The following is a 24197-nucleotide window of genomic DNA, read 5'->3' on the forward strand; positions in this document are numbered from 1 at the left end:
GAGCTACTAGAATTTGCTTGTAATTGATGAGTAAGATCTGGTAGAGAGGGGGAAATTGATGACGCAGGAGAGAGGGGAGAGCGGCTGGAGGAATGTCCCAAGAGATGAGGTATAATGGAGAGGTTACACACATGGACCCTGGAGCCACACCAACTTATTATGGCTGCGTGATTTGGGGAAAGTTACTGAATTTTGGTGTGCCTCAGCTCTCTCACTGTAAAACTGGTATGAGTCCTACCTCCCAGGGCTGTTGTAAGGATTACATTAGTTAATACATCAGGTACTTAGAACTAAGCCTGGCACGTAGTGGCCACCATATAAGGTTGGCTTCTTTGCTATTACAGAGAGGGGAGGGGGCCCAGTGCACGGCCTGCTCAACTACATCCTCCGCCGTAGCAGGCACAGGTGCCGGCGGGCGGGTAGATTTGGTGGTGGGAATACGTGAAAGTTATCATATTTCTTTTCTTAGTCAAATAAAAAACTGGAAAGGAGAAGAGAAATGGTGGTGGTTTGAAGCAACAGGAAAAAGTGTGGAATAGTCATCTTGAAGAGTCTGTGAGTGAATTCTTGGGGAAAATGAGGTAGGACTGCCAGGCCATCCTATGAGTCCACATAAGATATGATGTCATAAATTTAAAGTAAGGCATGTTAAGATGATTGTGTGTTTTTCTTCAGCCACATTCAGCTGCTTGGGTGCAGGAATGGGTGGAGGGGTAGAGTAGGCAGACACATTTAACCAGAGTCAAGTTTTGCTAGGAGAGCTCAATTGGGGAGGGGGGAGGAAGAAGCAGTTGATTGTGTCTGGGCATCTCATGTACAGCATGGTGACTATGATTAACAACACAGTATCATATACTTGAAAGTTATTAAGACAGGAGATCTTAAATGTTATCACCATACCAAAAAAAATGGTAATTATGTGAGGGGATGGAAGTGTTAACTAACCTTACTGTGGTAATCATTTTGCAATATATATATATATTGCAAAGTGCAATCTATATCTATATCTATATATATATAGCAAAATGATTACCATGTGTGTATGTATGTGTGTGTATCAAATCATCACCTTAAACTTACATATGTTATATGTCAATAAAATCTCCATAAAGCTGGATGGTGGATAGAGAAAAAGTAACAGTGTCAGATTATGGAGAAAACTATCAAGGATCATCAAGACTATTTGACAATTTTGCTGACCTTCCTCCTATAGACAGAAATTTGTCATAGGCTAAAAAGAACACTTTATTATTTTTAAAATGTTATAAATCACTTTTAGTTATGTTTCCTCTCCACAAACCTAAGAGGGTTGTACTAGATGGAATAATTGTGACAATATGATACTGATCCCCTAAGAACCGCAAAGGTGAAGCCAGAGCTCCGAGCCATGGATTTCCAGCTCTCATCATTGAACTATTGTCCTCTGACCCAGCGGTCCCCAACCTTTTTGAAACCAGGGACCGCTTTCATGGAAGACAATATTTCCACAGACCGCGGGGGTTGAGGGGAGATGGTTCAGGCAGTAATGCGAGTGATGGGGAGTGATGGGGAGCTATGGGGAGCGATGGGGAGCTATGGGGAGCGATGGGGAGCGATGGGGAGCTATGGGGAATGATGGGGAATGATGGGGAGCGATGGGGAGCGATGGGGAGCTATGGGGAGCGATGGGGAGCGGCAGATGAAGTTTGGCTGGCTCGCCCGCTGCTCACCTCCTGCTGTGCAGCCCAGTTCCTAACAGGCCTCGGACTGGTACTGGTCCATGGCCCTGGAGTTGGGGACCCTTGCTCTGACCACCACCAACCACCAAGGACAACTTCTATTTGGTCCTCAATGTGTTCAGTTAGTTCCTCCTCTTTAAAATATAGAGCTAACTACATGATCCAGCAATCCCACTGCTGAGTACATATCTAAAGGAAATGAAGTCATTGCACTGAAGGAACATCTGCAGCCCCACATTCACAGCAGCATTATTCACAATAGCCAAGGTATGGAAACAACCTAAGTGGCCATCAATGGATGAATGGATAAAGATGTGGTATATACTTATAAATATTTATATGTATTATGCATATTATATAATTTATATTATACCCATAAATAGGTGTAATATAATATAAGTATATTAGAACATAAATGGAATATTATTCAGCCTTTAAAAAAAAAAAGAAATCCTGTCATTTGCAACATGGATGAACCTGGAGGGCATTATGCTAAGTGAAATAAATCAGACAGAGAAAGACAAATACTACATGGTATCACTTATATGTGGAATCAAAAAAAAAAAAGAAAAGTCTAACTCATAGAAACAAAGAATAGAAAAGTGATTGCCAGGGTCTGCCGTTACAGGTGGAAATAGGGAGAAGTTGGCAAAAGGATACAAACTTTCAGTTATAAGATGAATAAAGTTTGGGGATCTAATGTATAACATGGTGACTACAGCTGAAAACACCATATTGTACAATTGAAATTTGCTATTAGAATAGAATTTAAATGTTCTCACCAAAACTAAAAAAGGTAAATATGTGAGATGATGAATGTGTTAATCTGATGGTGGAAATCCTTTCACAATGTATGTGTATATCAACTCACCAGAGTACACGTTAAATATCTTACAATTTAATTTGTCAATTATACCTCAGTAAAGCTGAGGGGAGGAATACAGAGCTATAAAAATAATGAAAGGGACCTCAAAAGTCATCTTCCTCCATCTTTTTGCATCCTGAGGAGAGGGCAGCATCTATGCAAGTCTACGCAAACAAAATGTTTGCTGCCTTCACAATGGGATTTGGAGGACCTTGCTCAGGTCAACGTGCCTCATGTCTCACAATCTCTCCCACACTCACCCCCCATGGTAAAGCCTTCCTTCTCCTCCCTGCCCTGAAATGCCCGACATGAGATGTCTAACTCCAAGTCAGACAATAAAACTGAGGAATACTCTCTCCAGAAACACATGATTGAGTAATATACAATTATTCAATTGTATATTGAGAAAGGGAAAGGAAGGACCCTGTCTGACGTGTGGGGTGAAAGAGGAAAGTCTTCTCCTTGTCCCAGCAACACTGATCTTCAACACAAAGAACTGTATAAGGTTTACTAGTTGTCACTTTTAATACCTGAGCAAGCCTGGGGAGACAGCTATAGAAAAAGGAAGTTTCAGAAACTGTGCAGAGAAAATAGGAGGGAGACAAGCCTTACAGGAGTGAGAGTTCTCCTTTAGTCTAGCTTTATCCCCTCATTATCTTTTTCTGCCCGGGAATTTTCCTATTTTTTAGGAGGCTACAACCATTTTGTAGCTGTTAAACATCTTTAGTAGAATGTCACCTGTACCCTGCTGCAATTTCCAGTAGAATGTTGACTACTATTACAGATCAGTAACAAAAACAGGTATGATAACCTTTCTAATATTAGCAAAATAAAGTATTTTACAGCAGCTTGGCCCAGAAAGGTGAAAAACTATTGGATAAAGGAAGGACAATCTTGTCCTCTGCTGTACCACCAGTGACTAACCCAGTGCCTGGCAGTCTGTAGCTCTCAGTATTTGTTGAATGAATGGATTGATGGAGGAATGAGCAGTCAGTGAGCTAGATCCAGGTTTTTAACAACTGGATCTAAGGAAACACACAATAGCATTTAATAAGCAATTAGTAACACATTCCTCTGAGTAATCTTGCGACAAGCACAAAGGCAACATATCAAATGGACAGGTACAAAACAACCCAGAGTTGTATGCATGCTTCTTCCACTAATAAAAACTAAAGAGAAAGTCATCTGTATTTAGCCAGTCTTTCCATAGTTTCATCTAAGAGAAATAATAATGTTATGAACAACTCTGAACATAAAGGACAATCACATGAAATAATCATTCAGCAAATAAAACTGTGCCAAAAACAATAACAGGATCCCCGACTCAAAGAACTGAAACTAAACGAAGAACTCATTCCAATAACACTACCAGGTTATATGTTAAAGGCTATAGGGTAATGCTTTCTGAATTTTGTAATTTGGGGTTAAGATAAACCCAAATTTTATTTTCATTTATCTGAATCCCAAATAAGCATGCGGATCAACATAAAACACACACGCACCATTATTCCATACAAAGATAGCACAGAAAAAGAAAAAATGAACCTTTAAAAATGCTCTTGGTTTACCATTTATAACAGATACACCTCATATATCAACATCTGGCGACAGTGATCAGAGACTGAAGTTATATTTGTCCTGAGAATCCCTAAAGAACACTGCAACCCAGGAAGGGAAGGTTCAGAGAGTTCAGCCTAAGAAGTTTCTTCTAGTCATGTCCCCTGGAATGGAAAGTGCATCCTCGTAACTGATGCTTCTTCTTCCCAGGTTGACTGGACACCGATTACTTCATAAAACCAAACAATAACGCTGATGCTAACAGCAATCAAAGGGGCAGTCATGATGGTTTCCGAGTAACCACCTCCCGTGAGAGGCAAAATCCTCCCACCACTTCGCACTGCTCTCACTCCCAAACACCTGACACGGATTACATAAAATCCCCTGGTCACTCGTGCTGAACCAGCATCTGCTCAAGGCATCCCACTGAATTCAGGATGCACAGTCAGGCAATGACTAAAGCTACTTGCCGTGGATTTAATGGATTTTTCCGTAGTACTCTTACCAAGATCAAGTCACTGGCTAGCATGTCCAATGTCAAGAATTCTGACACCTAACAATAGTGAGAAAACCGACTTAGGTGTCAGCCAAAGCGCCTACACAGGTGTTTGGACATTAGGCAGCTCAGCCTGCAACAGGGTCTAGAACATGGTTTGATTTCTGATTGATGGGCTTGAGGTGAACTGAAACAGTTAAAATTAAAACCGTAAAACATTAAATAGAGATGCCAGGTTACGTGCCACATGGCCAAGAGATGCTTGATCATATTAAGTAGTGTGGCAACAGCTCAAACAGAGAAATGGCCTGTTGCAAGTGGCAGGAAGGAAAAAAAATATGTCTAGACAGTATCATCTCTAAGCCAATTTCATGTGTCTGGCCACTCTCTGACAGAATCTCTTCACAGCTGTTTCATAACCCATAACAGTACCTTGTACTTACATGGGGCTTTTCTTCTGAGGAAGTCAAAATGCTTTGCAGGCATTATTCTCCAAATGTACACAGTTGGCTAAGGAGAGCAAGTTTTATAAGCTCTGTATTACTTACAGCCTACTTCGCTGGTGCTATAACAGCCTTGGGTGCTCAAATATCACAGCAGAGCCTCAAATGGGTTTGTTAAACCCCAAATTTTGACTCTCTAGGACAGGCCTGTTTTCTTTATTTACTGCAAACATTTCTGCCTAAGGTTTTCCTTAGGCAGAAACCTAAGAGTTTTCATTTCATAAACCAAGAGTTTTCATTTTGTTCGGGACCAGGGCCATGATCTTCCCAACAAAATCAATAGAAGATACGGGAGAAAGCTTGCCCTGTGGTCTGGGCCCGAGTAATCTGGTTCTGCTACAAAGTCCAGTTACCATTTAATAGGCAGTTCCCACCAAAGATGCTCAGTTTCTCTCAATCCATTTTTATCACAGTTTAGACATTTTAAGATTTCCAGAAGATAGAGACATAGCTAGCATTCCTAGAGTATTGCTAATGAGTCCAAGGGGAACCCTTGGTTGAGAATACCTCATCCCAACAATATGAGTAGGAAGGACCCCACCTGTAACACTTGTTCCCCAACATGACCTCTCTATCCTTGACTTATAGGGAGAACAGGCTCCTCCTGCCTGTACTTTCTGTCTCTTTAGAACAGCAATGATTAATTTGAATCCTTGTCTTTGCCTATTTATTCATTAGGTTTCAGGGTCAAACCTCTCTTTTTCTTTCCTTTACAAAGTTTAAAATTAAATCTAAGGTACACAAATTAGCACACGTGAAGAAGAGGAAAGATACCATGAAAAGAAACAGGGTGAATTCTCTGGGAAGAGGCTAAGCATGAGTCTTTCTCCCATTTCCCCTGTAAATGGAACGGCTGTGACACATCCAAGTGGCAGACTTTTAAAAGAAGAAACACTTGTTGGCAAGTGTTTTCCTGGGAACCCCTATACAATATAATCAAGAGCCACTGTAGCAAAATGGTTTCACACATAAAGAGCGACTGAAGTACTAGGGATGGTACTGCCTTAATTTTCCAGATTTATTTTTAACTTTGGCTTCAAATCGGATGCAAAACTTAAAGGCCAGAGAAAAAAAAATTAAACTTGTTTTGAGGAGATGAAGCAATTCTCCAGCAGATGGCTCCCTGAGATCGAAAGGGATTGAGAAACCCCAGAAACTACTGAAATAATGACCAAAAAATTCAGCAGCTTACAATGTTCAATTTCATTACATTTCTTTTTTTTTTTTTTTTTGTGGTATGTGGGCTTCTCACTGTTGTGGCCTCTCCCGTTGCGGAGCACAGGCCCCGGACCCGCAGGCTCAGCGGCCATGGCTCACGGGCCCAGCCACTCCGCGACACGTGAGATCCTCCCGGACCGGGGCACGAACCCGTGTCTCCCGCATCGGCAGGCGGACTCTCAACCACTGCGCCACCAGGGAAGCCCTCATTACATTTCTTAAATCTTAAATATTTCTGCCAACTAAGTGCTTCTACATTTTTATCATGTAATATTAGATATATACAAGAGAATATGTATATAATATTTCTGTTATTAAGCATAATAATGAAATCACCTCCAGAGAACTCATCATTCAGCTAAAGAACTGGAATATTACTACTGTGGCATCTGTTTGCATATTCCTCTATCATCTTAACCACCTACTTCCCCTGAACACCATAAAAAATTACTGAACGATGAATCACCTTGCTGTACAGCTGAAACATTGTAAATCAACTATACTTCAATTAGAAGCATGTAATGGGGAAAAAATTACTGAATGTTATATTCTGGGACTTTTTTTCCACTCAAAATTATGACTTTAGGTTTCACACATCTAACAAAACACTGGTTTGTTAATTTCACCAATTTATGGTATTCCATTTTGTAAGCATGTCACAATTCATTTATTTAGCTTCATGTGAATAAACTTTTGGGTTATTTAGTTGTTGCCAATTTTTTTGCTGTTATGCATAGTACTGTTATGAACATTCATATATGCTCTCTAGTGGATCTATTCATTGGTTTCTCTAAGGCATATTCCTAAAAGTGGACTCGCTCGGTCAAAAGGAATAGAGGTGTTGAACATGCTAAATGATGTCTAGATAGATTTCCTTAGCTCCACATCCTCATCAACCTTTGCTACTGTCAAACTTTCTTTTCAATCTAGTGTGTATAAAATGATGGGTCAGGGCTTCCCAGGTGGCGCAGTGGTTGAGAGTCCGCCTGCCGATGCAGGGGACACGGGTTCGTGCCCCGGTCCGGGAAGATCCCACATGCCGCGGAGCGGCTGGGCCCGTGAGCCATGGCCGCTGAGCCTGCGCGTCCGGAGCCTGTGCTCCGCAACGGGAGAGGCCACAACAGTGAGAGGCCCGCGTACCAAAAAAAAAAAAAAAAAATCAATCAGTATAGTGTAAAGCGACTATATGCCAACAATAAAAAAAATCAATTAGTATAATTCACCGTATTAACAGAAAAACCATATCATCATCTCAATTCCAAAACACAGATTCGGAAAAACCATTTGACAAAATCCAATATCCATTAATGACCAAAAAACAAAACAAAACGAAAAAGTTTCAGCAAACTAGAAAAAGGCAGAAACTTTCTCAATCTGAAAGAGGACATCTATAAAAATCCCAGAGCTAACACCATATTTGGTTCCCTTGTATTTACTGTCATTATTGATATATTTGAATTTGTTCCTTTATTCCCACTTTTTCTATTCTTTTCCTTCTTGTTGTCTCACTTGCTGTCTCTTGGTGCTACTCTCTCTATAATGTCTTCAAACTGATCTTCCTGTTCACTAACTCTCTCTTATTGCATATTTAACCATTTAATTATCAAAGGTTTTTCCCCAACAATTCTATTTTTATTTCTAAATGCTTTATTTGGTTCCTTTTTTTTTTTTTTTTTTTCATTTTTGGCTGCATTGGGTCTTCGTTGCTGCCCACAGGCTTTCTCTAGTTGTGGTGAGAGGGGGCTACTCTTCGTTGTGGTGCTCGGGCTTCTCATTGCTGTGGCTTCTCTCGTTGCGGAGCGCGTGCTTCAGTAGTTGTGGCGCATGGGCTTAGTTGCTCCGCGGCATGTGGGATCTTCCCGGACCAGGGCTCAAACCCATGTGCCCTGCATTGGCAGGCGGATTCTTAACCACTGTGACACGAGGGAAGCCCTATTTGGTTCTTTTAAAAAATCTGCTGGGTCATTTTTGTTAGTTTCTTATTGCTCATTTTTGTGATTTCATCTTTTCTTTCCTTCAACCTTTTATGCCATGGTTATTTTATATTCTACTCTGATCATTTTAGTATCTAAGGTCCTGGATAAGGAGTATGCCAATCAACTGTTTGACTTTTCTGCTGACTCTCAATCATGGCTGTTTGTTTTCTTGTTAGTTTATTGACCTTTTATTATGAGACCCTATTTGCCTGATTTTAATCTGTGGGTAAACTATGCATCTCTATTGGGCATGCTCTTTTCCAGAGAGCATTTACATCTGTTTTGTAGGGAGTCAGGGTGTGATATAAACCTGGAACTACTTTATTCCCCTTTTAAAGATACAGACTTCATGTGGAAATTTCAATCTGGGTCCCTCTTCTTGCTACAAGTCCAAATGTAGACTCCTAATATTACTACTGTCCTAGAGTGCCTTTACCTTTCCAATTTGTTTTCTCCTTACAGCTCACTTGTTGGGTTTCAGCTCACTTTGGGATGGATTGAGCTAAAAAGTACAGTCTTTGAAGATTTTTCTGACTGCTTGCAATTTCATTAACGTACTAAAGCATGTGTTTCGCCCAAGATCTAGGCATTTCGCTATGGTTGGGTCTGTCAGAGTCTTCATCAGAAGCTGAAATCCAAACAATGAGCCTTCCAAAAGCAACCATATCATCTACATTTGCCCAATAAGTTGAGTGAGAGCGCTTATTGGCTTTTCAAACACCATTTTCAAATTCCAAATTTCAAACACTCATAAGAGCATCTGTAATCTGGGGTGCATTTTTAAATTAGATAAAATTTCAAATGTTATTGTCTATTAAATATTCTGCTTTAAACATTTGTTTCTTTAATTCTCTCTTTTCAAAATCTCCTCACAGTGATTTTTTAAAACCTCCTATATTAATCTATACAAATTTCTTGAAAACATTTTACTAAAGTTCAAACTTCCCAATAACTCTATAATAGTAAATATAATCATTAGAAACTTCCTCCATTCTATCCTTAACAATATTCAAAAGGTACATACGTGAGAAAATTTAAAAGCTTGAGACAAGATAATCTGCACACTTCGAACACCCCTTGAAAGATATTTTAGATTCAACCCACATTTCAGATAGATGTTTAAAATTTTTGTTTAATTTAATATTACTTTCGTTAAATTAGAGGATTCTGCTCTTGATAATGTAATCTCCTATATCTTGTTAGCAAGCTAAAAATATCAGTCTACATAACTAACCTCACATTTACTGGTCATTACATAATCCCTTTTCAGCCTTGACCTCATATAATTGGTGTTCTCCATTATCTTCTATAAATCCTGCCCCAAATTAAACTGAGTTATCTTAATAGAGAGAGCCCTAGAGCAATAATTATAAGTTCTCAAGTCTAGCTCCTGTTCATTAGACAACTCACTTTGGATTCAGATGACAGACTCTTATGTAGTTCCCTTTGGAAAATGAGACTACAGCAATATTGCTCTATTTCTCAAGGGTGCTGTAAAGAGAAACATAAAAGCTTTATTATTATTGTATCTATAAATTCTGAGCCATCCAGAATAAAGCCTTTCTCTGCAGTAACTTAGTAGTCTTAAAGGAATATTTGCTTTAAGCAAACACAGGCAAAACTTGTGTTTAAGAATCCACATACATTCAAAAGATAAATCATGGGTTGGTTAGGCTGATTATTGATTTTGCAAAAAATACCTATGAAAGTAGATATCCCCTTTAAAACATGACTTAAGTAATTCAAAATGAGGTTTACGTATTAATTAGCAGAAATGTGTTTTATCATACCTGTGTATATTCTTGAAACCAGAGATCCTGTCTTATTCTTCTTTGTGCCCTACCCCCCCAGGATCAAGCATTGTGCTTTGCAAGAAATAAGCCCTCAATATATGGTGACTGAACAGAAATAAGCTGAACAGAACTTTAATTCATTATCTTCCTCCTCAAAATAAGTAGTAATGCCTTTATAGGACTCCAATATAATTTTTATTAATTTATATTATGTATTCACTTCAAATGAGTATAATATCAGCTTCTTAAGGAAAATCCACCTACATGCTTCTGTCACCATGGGGAGAGGGGTGGCCCACGGGGGGAAATGATCTTTGTACAAATTAACTTCAATAACGTTTCTAGAGAAGGATCTCCCTCCTCCCCCCTTAACTTTTCTTCCTTCCCTCTCACTCTGGCTTCTCAAAGTGGGTTTAAAGAATCATTTAAGTTTACTGAGTTGCCTTACCTGACTAAGTGCAGGTATCAGTATGGATTCCAATAAGAAGGAAATGAAATAATGTTCAATCCCACAGTGGGATGCAAGAAATCTAAGCAAATTCCTACCAGAAATAGATTTCTAGCAGAAGGTAGCTGGGAGCCACTGCTTCGTTCACATAAAAAGTGCTCAACTTCAGGCCCAAAATAAACACTGGATTTAAAACAATAACAAGTAGGGAGAGTCAAATCAAAACACATCAATTAAAGAAGATAATGGTCCTAAAACCATCCACTACATCGCTGATCATCACTTGCCCAACACCTGGTACTACAGACACTAGGGCAGAAAGCTCTGACCCTGCCCTTAAAGAGGTTCGGAGAATTCAGTTAAGAGCACAAACTGATGATCAATGGCTGGGAAGACAGATTCATTTCGGTTGTGATACTAATAAAAATGAAATAGGATAGGTAAACACTAGAACTGATTTCTGACACTTTAAAAAATCAGAATATTTCATATAAAAATGGGAATTCTCAGCTTACCTCGGAAGAAATCTGAGATCTAGCATCACTGAACTCACATTCTCCTCCTTGCAACCATATCTGGAGCTGTCTGGATCAGAGGGAGTGTGTGCTCTCTCCTGAAACACACCACTCCCTACTGTCTTAGGCACCTTCCTCTTTGCTCACTTACACTATCTGCCTGGCCCCTGACCCATTGGTTGCATGCAGAGGATGTGAATATTTCACTATAACAATGAATACATAATAATACTTGATCACAATACATAATTTTAATTGATAAATGATATTAAAAGTTCATATTTATTATGTATTTACTCTATGTCATGCATTATTTACTATACACAAGCTCTCATTTTACTTCATAATAGGAGACAGGAACACCAATATCTCTGCTTTACACAGATGGAAAAACTGAAGCCTAAAGAAATTAAATAGTTTGGTCAATATCACAGTGCTTATTCATGATGAAGCTAACACTTAAACTCAGGCATGTCCATTTGAGACCATAACCACAGCTATTTTTTTACTGTACTACTCATCAACGCAGGCTGGGTGGTCTGAGAAGCTTCATAAAGAAGAGATATACAGAAGACCAAAAAGCACATGAAAAGATGCTCAACGTCGCTACTTATTAGAGAAATGCAAATCAAAACTACAATGAGGTATCACCTCACACCGGTCAGAATGGCCATCATCAAAAATAATAAATGCCGAAGAGGGTGTGAGAAAAGGAAACCCACCTACACTGTTGGTGGGAATGTAAATTGGTGCAGACACTATGAAGAACAGTATGGAGGTTCCTTAAAAAACTAAAAATAGAACTACCATATGATCCTGCAATCCTGCTCCTGGGCATATATTTGAAGAAAGCCATAATTCAAAAAGATACATGCACCCTAATGTTCACTGCAGCACTATTTACAAGAGCCAAGACATGGAAGCAACCTAAATGTCCATAGACAGATGAATGGATAAAGAAGATGTGATATATATATATACAATGGAATATCACTCAGACATAAAAAAGAATGAAATAATGCCATTTGCAGCAACACGGATGGACCTAGAGATTATCATACTAAGTGAAGTAAATCAGACAAAGACTAATATCATATGATATCACTTATATGTGGAATCTTAAAAATGATACAAAAAAATGATACAAATGAACTTATTTACAAAACAGAAACAAACACATAGACTTAGAAAACAAACTTACGGCTACCAAAGGGGAAAGGTGGGGGGGAGGGATAAATTAGGAGTATGCGATTAACATATACACACTCTCTATATAAAATAGATAACCAACAAGGACCTACTGTATAGCACAAAGAGCTCTACTCAGTACTCTGCAATAACCTATATGGGAAAAGAGTCTGAAAAAGGAATAGATATATGTATATGTATAACTAAATCACTTTACTGTACACCTGAAAGTAACACAACATTGTAAATCAACTATACTCCAATATAAAACAGAAAGAAGGAAGGAAGGAAGGAAGGAAGGAAGGAAGGAAGGAAGGAAAGAAAGAAAGAAAGAAAAAGAAAGAAAGAAAGAAAGGGAAAGAAAGACGACTTTGAGCTGAATGGTTTCTGTCTCTCCTTCCTGTCCTCTTTTAACTTGAACTTCATAGCCTTCTGTTTATAGAGTAGCGCAGCACTGAGTATTGTTTGCTGTAGAATATGACAGAATGACTCTATACAGGTATATTTCTTGTATAGCAAGAACAATGTGATATTGCCCAGATGTGAATCATGACAGGCTTTTAACAGAGATGGGATTTCCTCTAAAGAGTGGGATGTACATGGTGTCAATCATGATGGTTATCTGGCTGTCAGCTGCCTAGGGATTGGAGGTGTGTCCTTCAACCTGGAAAGCAGGACAGACAATATGTAAGTGGAGTTGGGGATTCCCTACTTGGTGGTGGGCCCTAGAGGAAATTTACATCTTTGTCTTGGCTATTCTACATGGGAGCAGGGATGGGAAGGAGAAAATAAGTTATCCTCAGAACAGGAAACAAGCCAAGAGTTGTGAAGCCAGAAAGCCTAGCAAGGTGCCTGAAAAACTGTTCCAGAGCTTTGGGTACCAAATATTAAAAACCTTCTCAGACCATGGAATGAGTCGAGGCCTGGGAGCCCTGGAAGCTCCTTAGCTAAGGTACGATCAGAGAGAAATGTGTACCTCATAAGCCTAATTCATTTTGTTTCTTTTATTTTCTTGGTTCATTTGCTTTGTGTTCCCTTAGGTTGGAGCCAAGTATTTTTTAAATTTCTACTAATTTTAGTTGAAACAAATGAGAGGGTTTTCATCTATGCTTGAGCTGGAGTTTTAACAGGAAGTAGGGCTCCTCAGAGAGCACATGAGGCAGATACCTTGAGAAAACCCAGAGGGAGCAATGTTGGGCCCCCACTGCACAGCATGCAGGATCTTAATTCCCCAACCCGTGTCCCCTGCTGTGGAAGTCCTGAGTCTTAACACTGGACTGCCAGGGAAGTCCCTCTTTATATTGTTTTTACAGAAGTTTCCACAGAATATTTTGTCTGGAGATATCAAACAATTAGAAGGGGACTTCCCTGGTGGCGCAGTGGTTAAGAATTCACCTGCCAATGCAGGGGACACGGGTTTGATCCCTGGTCCGGGAAGACCCCAAATGCCACGGACCAACTAAGCCCGTGCGCCACAACTACTGAGCCTGTGCTCTACAACCCTCGAGCCACAACTACTGAGCCCAAGTGCCACAAGTACTGAAGCCGGCACGCCTAGAGCCCGTGCTCTGCAACAAGAGAAGCCACCACGATGAGAAGCCCGCGCACTGCAGCAAAGAGTAGGCCCTGCTCACCACAACTAGAGAAAGCCTGCGCACAGCACCGAAGACCCAACACAGCCAAAATTAATTAATTAATTAATTAATTTTTAAAAAAACAATAAGAAGGAGGTAGAATGGCTAAAGAAGAAGAAACACAGGTAAATGTAGGCAGAATCAATGTAAATCTTTCAAGACAAATTTAATATTTCCAAGGGTGAACACTTTTAAAATCTTGTAAGGCCATTCAAATTGATGCATTATATTTTTCTTCTAATCTTTTCCTTTGGGGATATGTGTGTATTTTAATAATAAAAGGTAGTCTGATGCCAAAACAATTTCATGGTTATGAGCACAGCCTGATAAAGTGCAGTTGGTAATATTCTTACATTATTTTATACATTGTTAAGGTTTTTAATTATTTGTACTCCGATGCAATAAAATTCTCAATGATTATACCAGTAAAAGGATAGTTATATCTAGCCTCATATTGAAAAATCGTATTTGAAAAATCATGCTTTTAAAAATGCCTTGAGGGGCTTCCTTGGTGGCACAGTGGTTAAGAATCCACCTGCCAATGCAGGAGACATGGGTTCGAGCCCTGGTCCCGGAAGGTCCCACATGCCGCGGAGCAACTAAGCCCGTGCACCACAACTACTGAGCCCGCGTGCCACAGCTACTGAAGCCTGCACGCCTACAACCCGTGCTCCACAACAAGAGAAGCCACAGCAATGAGAAGCCCATGCAAGGGAGAGTAGCCCCCACTCGCCACAACTAGAGAAAGCCTGCGCACAGCAACAAAGACCCAATGCAGCCAAAATAAATAAATAAAATGAATAAATTTATTTTTTAAAAAATGCCTTGAGGGCTTCCCTGGTGGCGCAGTGGTTGAGAGTCCGCCTGCCGATGCAGGGGACACGGGTTTGCGCCCCGGTCCTGGAAGATCCCACATGCCGCAGAGCGGCTGGGCCCGTGAGCCATGGCCGCTAAGCCTGCGTGTCCGGAGCCTGTGCTCCACAACGGGAGAGGCCACAACAGTGAGAGGCCCGCGTACCGCAAAAAAAAAAAAAAAAAAAATGCCTTGATTTTCTGCAAACATCTAAAATGTCTTTGAAATCTCCACATCCTATTGTGCAGTTGCAAGCTGCGTGCTTGCTTTGACAACTGCAAGAACCACCACACGTGCAAAGCCCTGCTTGGACCACTCCTCACAGGGATTGTCAGTCCTGGAGTATGAGCCCAGATGAAACACTCAGAACCAATCATCTTGCCTAGGATTCTGAACAATCCCCTCAAGAGAGACCTGGTACAGTTTCCTATAAATCATATATTTTTTTGGCCTGAGGCTGAGCACCTGGCTGCTGCATCTAAAAACTATTCTTAAGAAATAATTTACCTCAGTAATAATGTAGTGGGACTTCCCTGGCAGCACAGTGGTTAAGAATCCGCCTGCCAATGCAGGGGACACGGGTTTGATCCCTGGTCTGGGAATATCCCACATGCCGCGGAGCAACTAAGCCCGTGCACCACAACTACTGAGCCTGTGCTCTAGAGCCCGCAAGCCACAACTACTGAGCCCACGTGCCACAACTACTGAAGCCCATGCACCTAGAGCCCATGCTCCCCAACAAGAGAAGCCACCACAATGAGAAGCCCGTGCACTGCAATGAAGAGTAGCCCCTGCTCGCCACAACTAGAGATAGCCTGTGCACAGCAACGAAGACCCAACACTGCCAAAAATAAATAAATAAATTTATTTAAAATAATAATAAGAATGTAGTACCTTTGCATGGTGATGTACGGTAACTAGGCTTATCATGGTGATAATTCTGAAATGTATAGAAATATCAAATCCCTATGTTGTGCACTAGGAACTAACCTAGCAGGTCAATTATACTTCAAAAAGAAATGAACAAACAAACTCATAGAAAAACAGATCAGATTTGTGGTTACCAGAGGAGGAGGGTAAGAGGATAGAAAACTGGAATGAAGGCTGACAAAAGATGCAAACTTCCAGTTATAAGATAAGTAAGTAGTAAGGATGTAATGTACAATATAATTAATATAATTAGCACTGTTGTATGTTATACATGGAAGTTGTTCAGAGAGTAAATCCCAAGAGTTCTCGTCACAAGGAAAAAAAATTTTTTCTTTTATTTTGTATCTACGTAAGACGATGGATGCTCACTAAACTTATTGTGGTAATCATTTCATGGTATATGTAAGTCAAATCATCATCCTGTACACCTTAAGTTTACACAGTTCTGTATGTCAATTATATCCCAATAAAACTGGAAGAATAAAAAAGAAAGAATTCATCTAATCAAAAAGCTAAAATTATAGAAACATGCTTGATCACATGCCTATAAAATAATTGAATGGTAGTGTGGTATGTATGATATCTAAAGGATGATTCACCAACCTTTAAAATGTTTTCCATATTTTTCGATATCCTATGACTTATTTTTTTATAAATATCAAAAGAACAACACACACACACATACGACTCCCAAGAAGGGGCTCCCCTGGTGGGGCAGTGGTTAGGAATCGCCTGCCAATGTAGGGCACATGGGTTCAAGCCCTGGTCTAGGAAGATCCCACATGTCACGGAGCAACTAGACCTGTGCACCACAACTACCGAGCCTGCGCTCTAGAGCCCGTGAGCCACAACTACTGAGCCCACGTGCCACAACTACTGGGCCCACGCACCTAGAGCCCGTGCTTCACAACAAGAGAAGCCACCGCAATGAGAAGCTCGAGCACCGCAGTGAAGAGTGCAACTAGAGAAAGCCCATGCGTAGCAATGAAGATCCAATGCAGCCAAAAATAAATTAATTAAATAAATAAATTTATTTAAAAAAAAAGACTCCCCAGCATAAATATCAATTTTTTATTTCTCTAGGCTGGGGCTAAGTTCTCTCTCCTATCTCTCACAGTCCTTTTTCTGTAATTGTTTTATGATACTTTCCCACCTTCTACCTTGTGTGTCTGTTATTTATGTATTTATCATAACTTCTACTAAAATTTACACAAGATCTACTCTCACTTCTTTTTGTTATCTGAATGACCAAATACTTGCTAAGTGTACACATAAATGAATGAATAAACAAAACCACTGAATATGTACAAAGCTAAATCCTTTTGTCATCATGAGCCGTTATATAAAATTTCCTAAGTGTCTAAGAGTGAGCTTTACTAAGCAGTGTAACTTTCTGGTGCTGGGCAACAAAGCTGCAGGAAAAAAAATGGGAAGAATCGACTCTATAACAATGCTTACTTAATTGTGACCACACCAATAAATAAATTCCCTATGATAAGAAAGCACACCAGAAAACTTAGAGTGAATGTCAGTTATCTTTCTTCAACAGCAGAATTTGTAGCAAAGCTTTATGGTAATACATCATAATATTGATTCTAAATATTCTTTGAAATACCACTGGCTATGTGAGCATTAGCAACAGACATGTGATGACCACTCCGAGAGCTGAGTAATTTACTGTACTAGCCTATAGAACATACAGGTACTTAAGAACAGAGACCTATCATAAATGCCAGAGAAAGTATGATGATTTCAGGACAAGCCAACAAAGTGACTTACCATAAGGGGTAATCAATGACTGAAATCATTGCCTCTGTTATTGATGCAAAATTAAATCCAAAGCATTTTCAAGAACAAAAGCCAAAACTTGTATCCATTCTTAACATACTCAGAGTAAAAATTAGAGTGAACATCCTTAACTTCATACTACAGTATCATAAGTAACAGCAGACAGTTCAAATTTCCAACACTCTACTGGATCTTTAATATTATGTCCACATAGCAGCTCCCAAAGGTAAGTCACATAAACTTGGCTTCATAAACATGGACTTGAGATGAGATCTTTGACTACACTTTCTCATTCATCCATTCTAGCTGCCTCCTGAGTTGAAACATTATATGAGAATTGAGAAAATAATAAGAAAATATTCTCTGAAAAGGAGTGCATATTGGGAAGACAAAAAAAAATTGATTTTGTGAATTAAAGTGCAGTTGAAGAGCAAACACTTCTCTCATAAAAATTACATGGGCTCTTAAGAATCCTCAATGGAACTATTAAAGAAAAATATCTGAGGCTTCTCCACAAAGCCACTTAAAGAATGCATTTCCCAATTCATTTCTGATTGACCAATAAGAGATAGAAACTAAGCACCTTTTTTTCAGTACCAATTAGGAGATCACACAGCCAAAAAATATCACTCAGTCATCTGAACAAAGGCATACTTTTCAAACACGGCTTTCTCCTGAAATCCCTATCTATTGAAATTCCTGTTATTGTAGAGAGAATCCTAGAACAGAGACAGAACTGAGAATTCCAGATAAGAAAGGAGAGATAATATCACTGTCTTTCAGCAGAGGAAATTAAGAGATGCTGAAAATGTATATAGGACATGCTCTCAGAGGACTGTGGAAAAAACATCCATGAAATTAAACACACAGATGTGCACACACACACACTCACGAAGGGAGGAAAATTGATGTCACTGAAATAGATTAAACAACAAATGACAGAAAAATGACAGCCTTCTGCCCCATGTGTGCTACCTCACTGGGAAAAGATGTCAAAAATACAATCTTTCAAAACCTAAATATAAGGACATCCAAAATGGTCTTCGAAAAACAAGGACAAAACGGTCAGAAAAGAGAAAATTGAAGTCAAATGATATATTTGGTCTTATTTTTTAAAAATCAAGATATTAAAAAAATTAAACATGACTTTCCTGTTGGATACTAAGAATTTAAAACCTCTTTATATGTTAAAAAGGTAATATGCTATATGTTTATATATAACGTGTCATATGTAAAAAAAAAAAAAAGGTAATTCCCAGGCATGTCAATAACCCTGTAATAAACCCTGTAATAAACAGGCACTTTGAAACAGATGAGGAAATGGGAGTTGTCTGGAATAACGGCACGGGATTTTACAGCCCCACCATTCAGTCTATTATGCCTATAGAAACACATTAAATAGGACCAGTCAGATCGAGAATTCACATTCTCCAGATCAAGGACACTAGTGTTTCTTCTTGTCTTGCAGAAAAGCAATACATTAACCCAGGCTCATCTTGAAAGAGCCCAAGCAAATTCACCCTGTTCCCAAGTCTGTCCGGTCAGCACCATGGGGAGCACCAAGTGGTTTCCCACCTCTCACAGCTGGAAGGCCCGGCTATTGACTTCCAAACTTTAAGGGAGAAAGTGCTGGGGATGTGAAGAAGGATTACCAACACCTTAATCACAAGATCTGAGACACCTCCGTTTTTGTTCTCTTACCTCCCACACATTCTTAGGAACCTAGTACCTGGTACAAAGAGACCCACAGTAGATTTTTTTTTCTGAGTATTGAACTGTTAAAGCCATAACCTTCCACCCTACAGAATTATTGCTACAATGTTACAGCACAGATGAATTTCCATCCTCTGTGGAAATATAGGAAAGGCAGAAATAAGTCTGATTTGTTTAGAGTAAATAGATATCTTCATTTGGACTTCTAAAATTCACAAAGCAGAATTACATTCAGTAAGAAATATCGAAGGCCTTAGTCCATTTGATATTAGTATTAAAATATTTTAAAGACAGTTAGCCCAAATGAAAGAACTCCAAGTAAGTTTTCATAAGCAATCAGAAATTTTAAGTTGCCGTTTTGGAGCAGAGGAAGATATTAACATTCAACCAAAAAGGACATCAACCTAAACAAAGATCATGTCCAAAAATAAGATTATGCAACACTGTTAATCAACTATACTGCAATAACAATTAATTTAAAAAGAACAAAAATTAGCTTATGTACATATATATGTACCTGTATATATATACACATATATACATATACATGTACTTTGCCATTACCCAATTTTTGAATTAAAAGTTAGAACACTTTGTCATGTTTATATTTCAAAGATGCTGAATACAGCCCTAGTAGAGTTATGCCTGAGATAAGTATAATGCATTTTTTATCATCCTCAAAGCATTTATTCCCTTAAAAAAAAAAAATACAGACAAGTAAAGTGTATCAGGCAAGGTGACAGATAAACCATTATCCCTTCAAAAATCAAACTGCATTTTTGCTGACAAGGTAAAAGGCGTACTGAAATAGGCACAAGGCAGTATGCACTTATAGAAGCAGGCTTTCTTCAATGCCTGAGAAATATAAACCACACCAAACTTCTCCCACTCTACCAATGCACATCTCTCAAGTGGGCGTTCCGGAGGCAGAGCAAGTCTGCCTTCAGAGCCAGCTGGAAAACTCCTCAGAAGCAGACCTCCTATTACAAGTTGAATTGTGTTCCCCCAGAAAATATGTTTAAGTCCTAAACCACAGAACTTGTGAATCTGACCTTATTTGGAAATAGAGTTCCGGCAGATGTAATCAAGCTCAGATGTAATTATCGGGGTGTGTCCTAATCCAATGGCTGATGTCCTCATAAGACAAGGGAAATTTGGGCACAGAGACACAAAGAGGGAAGAGGTGAAGATGGAGGCAGAGACTGCAGTGATGCTGCCACAAGCCAAGGAATGCCTGAGGCACCAGAAGCTGGAAGAGGCAAGGGACGATCCTCAGTCAGAGGCTTTGCAGGGAGCACAGCCCAGCCTACAACTTGATTTCAGACTTCTAGGCTCTAAAATTGCAAGAGAACAAATGTCTGCTGTTTTAAATCACCCAGTTTGTGAGACTTTGTTATGGCAGCCCTAGAAAACTAATACACTCCCTTAGTCATTATGTTGTAGAGACATGAAGGAGAAGACAACAAGACAGGGTACCACGCAGATACAAATTTTAGGCTCATCTGGGACATTGACTATCCCTTAAAGAATAAACATTCAGAAATTTCCACAAAGGTTCTTGCTCCTTGGGTGTGTGGTGTCTAAAAGGGGCAGGTCTCTTGTCCATATCTCACTGAGACAAATACCCTATTCTCTGGAGAACTGACATTTATCAACACATCGGACACAGAGATTCAAACTTGAAAGGTAGATAACTTGACATCACACAACCTCGTTCTAAGTAAGAATAAACTATCTTCCCCTGGGTCCAATGCTATGGAAGAATTAAAATGTTTCATCCAGTCAAAGCCTCAGGCTGCACTTACATTCCTGGACAAAGTGGAAAAACATGCACTGAAAATGGAGGCCTCCAATACATCCAGGAATCTATCGATTTATCGATTTGAATAAGTGTAGTCACTCCTGCTTTAAGAGGACTAGATAGATCAGCATAAAACTAATTGTGACATTATTAACATATACTAATTAAATATAAATTGTACTCCCCGGTATTTAGGAGAAGAGGTGTGCTCATTCAAAATCTTGTCTTAAGCCCAACAACATAGCAGAAAGAATATTTTTAAACCAAAAATGTCTTTTCATAAGCCTTGACAAGGATCATAACTTCGATCAAAACTGACAAAATATATTCTCAAAAAGAAGCTGGAATTGAGCTGTGTAGAAGAAAAGCACTAAAACTCTAGGACATCTTAGGCAAGTTAAGAAAATTCTCACACATCTCAATATAACTGCCACCATCTACTAAATTTAGAAAAGTATTGCAGTTTCACAAGTATGGATTATTCACAAACACAATTTTTTTCCTCTGATTAAATGAGCCCTGCCGGGTAAAGCTGTCATCTCTAACTCAGGTTAATTTGGGGAAACCTGGTCTTTCCAGATGGCATCAAGGAGAGCAGACAGCTAATATGAGACTACATTCCAAGTTTTTATCTTAATGTGGAGAGCAGGAGCTGCGGCCTCTGAGCTCGCTTTGATCCATTTCTTAAACCAGCACTCCATGGAATTCACATTCCTCCTAAAATGTCACATTTCTCCGCCAGAAAACTACCAGCATTACCCTGAAAGTCTGCAATACAGCCTGCTGCAAACCTGGCTGAACCACCTTCTCTGTTACAGAGTAGACAAAATATAAAATAACACATCCTATGTCTTTACTGAATCCAACACATGGCTAATTTAGTGCCCAAAAGCTTACCTGTCTTCCCAATTAGTTTAAGAAACAGCACTACAAATCTCTGGGCATTTTGCAATCCAGCCAGGAGCTGTTCACCTGCCAAAATGCTGATTAATTAAATGACCTTTCATTATATTTCCCAACTTCTCATTTGTGGATGTGCAGCTGTGCTCCAAGCATCTTTTTTCATGCTCAAAGCCAATGTCTTGGAAAGTAAAATTTGGCAAGAATTTCTCAGCCTTAACAGGTGAGGAGACTGTCTATCTCCAAAAAGTGGAACATCTAACCCAGAGATGTAATTAAGGGAAAATGACCCAGCGTTAACAACCAGAGCAGTGTTACGAAAATACAATCCACATTAAAACTTCCACCCAAGAAAATCTGGTGGGGAAACTCAAGTTTTCCATTAAACCAGTTTTCTCAATTCAGCCTGCACACTGAAATCATCTCAGGCAACTCTTGAAAAATGTTGATGCCAGAGTCCATCCCAACTGAATCAGAATCACTGGGAGAAGGACTCGGTCATTAGGATCCTTTCAAAGCTCCCCAAGGTGATTCTAATGTTCAACTGTAATTGAGAACTACTGATGTAGCGCAGGGGCCAGCAAGCTTTTTCGGTAAAGGGCCATCTCATAAATATTTTAGGCTGTGTGGGCAATTAGTCTCTGTCACAACTACTCAACTCTGCTGCTCTGGCACAAAGGTAGCCACAGACAATACACAAATGAACAAGTGTGGCTGTTAATTAGGAACACTGAAATTTGGATTTTATAAAAACTTCTACATGTCACGAAATACTATTCTTCTTTTGAGTTTTTTCAATCGTTTGAAAATGTGAAGACCAATTTTAGCTTGCCATACAAAAACAGACGGCAGGCTGGATTTGGCTGGCCATGGTCTCCTGACCCCTGATCTACACTACACACAGAATATACTTATCCTGGATCTTTTCTCAAAGACAACAGTTGCTCAGGGACTCACTGAATCTGTCCCAGGAAAGATCCCCTTCAAAGCATGGATACCTTCAGATTCGAGTTGGTCCAGACCATAGGAGGCAGCTGTATTCACATAGCTAATGGATGGAGCAGCAGTTCTCTCGGAAGATGCCTCAGGATCAGCAAGCGCTGGGGAAGTGCTAGGTGCTTCCTCCATTATCCCAGGGGGCGTCACTGGAGAACCCACAATTGGTGTGAACAACTCCTCATTCGGCCCTGTGACTGTGTCCATTAGGTCTGCCAAACACAAGAGACATGACCCAAAGATGATCAGTGTGGGGAATATATACACGTGCTTTTACTTCTTAAGCAAGAAATGACGAATGAAGCCAGTATTCTTATATACAGTAAGTTTGGCACTTAGACCAGCTCTTCCTTCCCACATTGTACCAATCCAGCCACCGGAGGCAAATACTTTATCTTCCAGGAAAATATATTATCTCAAATCAGAACTTTGTTTTCAAATGTTAATCTCCCGTTTATTCTATTAACAATATTATGGATTTTGTGGGATTTTATATAACCTATTACCAAAGGTAGAAAATTTAACAAAAATGTATTTAAATATACCCCAAGGATGACTTTTAAAAATCAAGTCAAAGAGTAAAAGCTTAGATCTGTGTCTGCAATATGCTCAATTTTAAAGCAACCAAATTTAGCCCCAGATATTCCCAAATCTAGAAACTCTAGAATAGGAGTATTTTGCAAGCTTGGTGGATCATCAGAATCTCTTGAGGTAATTTTTTAAATGTCAGTTTTCATGCTTTCTACATATCCCAACGTACCGAATCAGAACCTCCTTGGTGATGAAGCCTGAGAAACTATTTGTGAAAGCTCCCAGGATATGGACCCACAGATTCTCATATACATTGCTGTTTGCAGTATAAATGGAATCAACCACTTTGGAAAGCAGTTAGGCATTGCCTCCTAAAGTGAAATATTCATATGCCCTATTGTCCAGCAATTCAGTTCCTAGGAATACCCAAGAGAATCTCCTACACACGTGCAATGGAGAATACATAAAAGAATATTCATGGCAGCCGTGTTCACAATAGCCAAACCTGGAAATGACCCAAATGCAAATCACTAGAAAAGACTGGATGAAGATTGGGTGAATAAACTGTGATACATTTTCATAATGGTATATTGCAAGCAGTCAAAGCAAAAGAACTGCGGTAAGTAAATATAGGCCTTAGAATATTAAGTAAAAAAAAAAACAAAGTCCCAAAAAGGCTATCCACAGCACAATACTGTTTTGATAAACTAAAAAATCTAAAAGTTTTAAGTGTATAATACCAGGAGTACATACAGACACGATAAAACTAAAAGA

The 24197-nt window shown here is 39.4% G+C and overlaps 1 protein-coding gene across 2 annotated transcripts in view; it reads right to left on the reverse strand.

The window, feature by feature from the left end:
• The window catches only part of ARMH4 (armadillo like helical domain containing 4), a 138677-nt gene that overhangs the window by 93804 nt on the left and 20676 nt on the right, over window positions 1–24197 (reverse strand). For both annotated transcript variants that reach the window (XM_049706253.1, XM_004279308.4), the window contains exon 4: window positions 22895–23104. In XM_049706253.1, the coding sequence (XP_049562210.1) occupies window positions 22895–23104 (210 nt within the window). The remainder of the gene's footprint in view (window positions 1–22894; window positions 23105–24197) is intronic.

This window comes from Orcinus orca, chromosome 2 (genome assembly GCF_937001465.1).
Source record: "Orcinus orca chromosome 2, mOrcOrc1.1, whole genome shotgun sequence".
NCBI classification, from domain to species: domain Eukaryota; kingdom Metazoa; phylum Chordata; class Mammalia; order Artiodactyla; family Delphinidae; genus Orcinus; species Orcinus orca.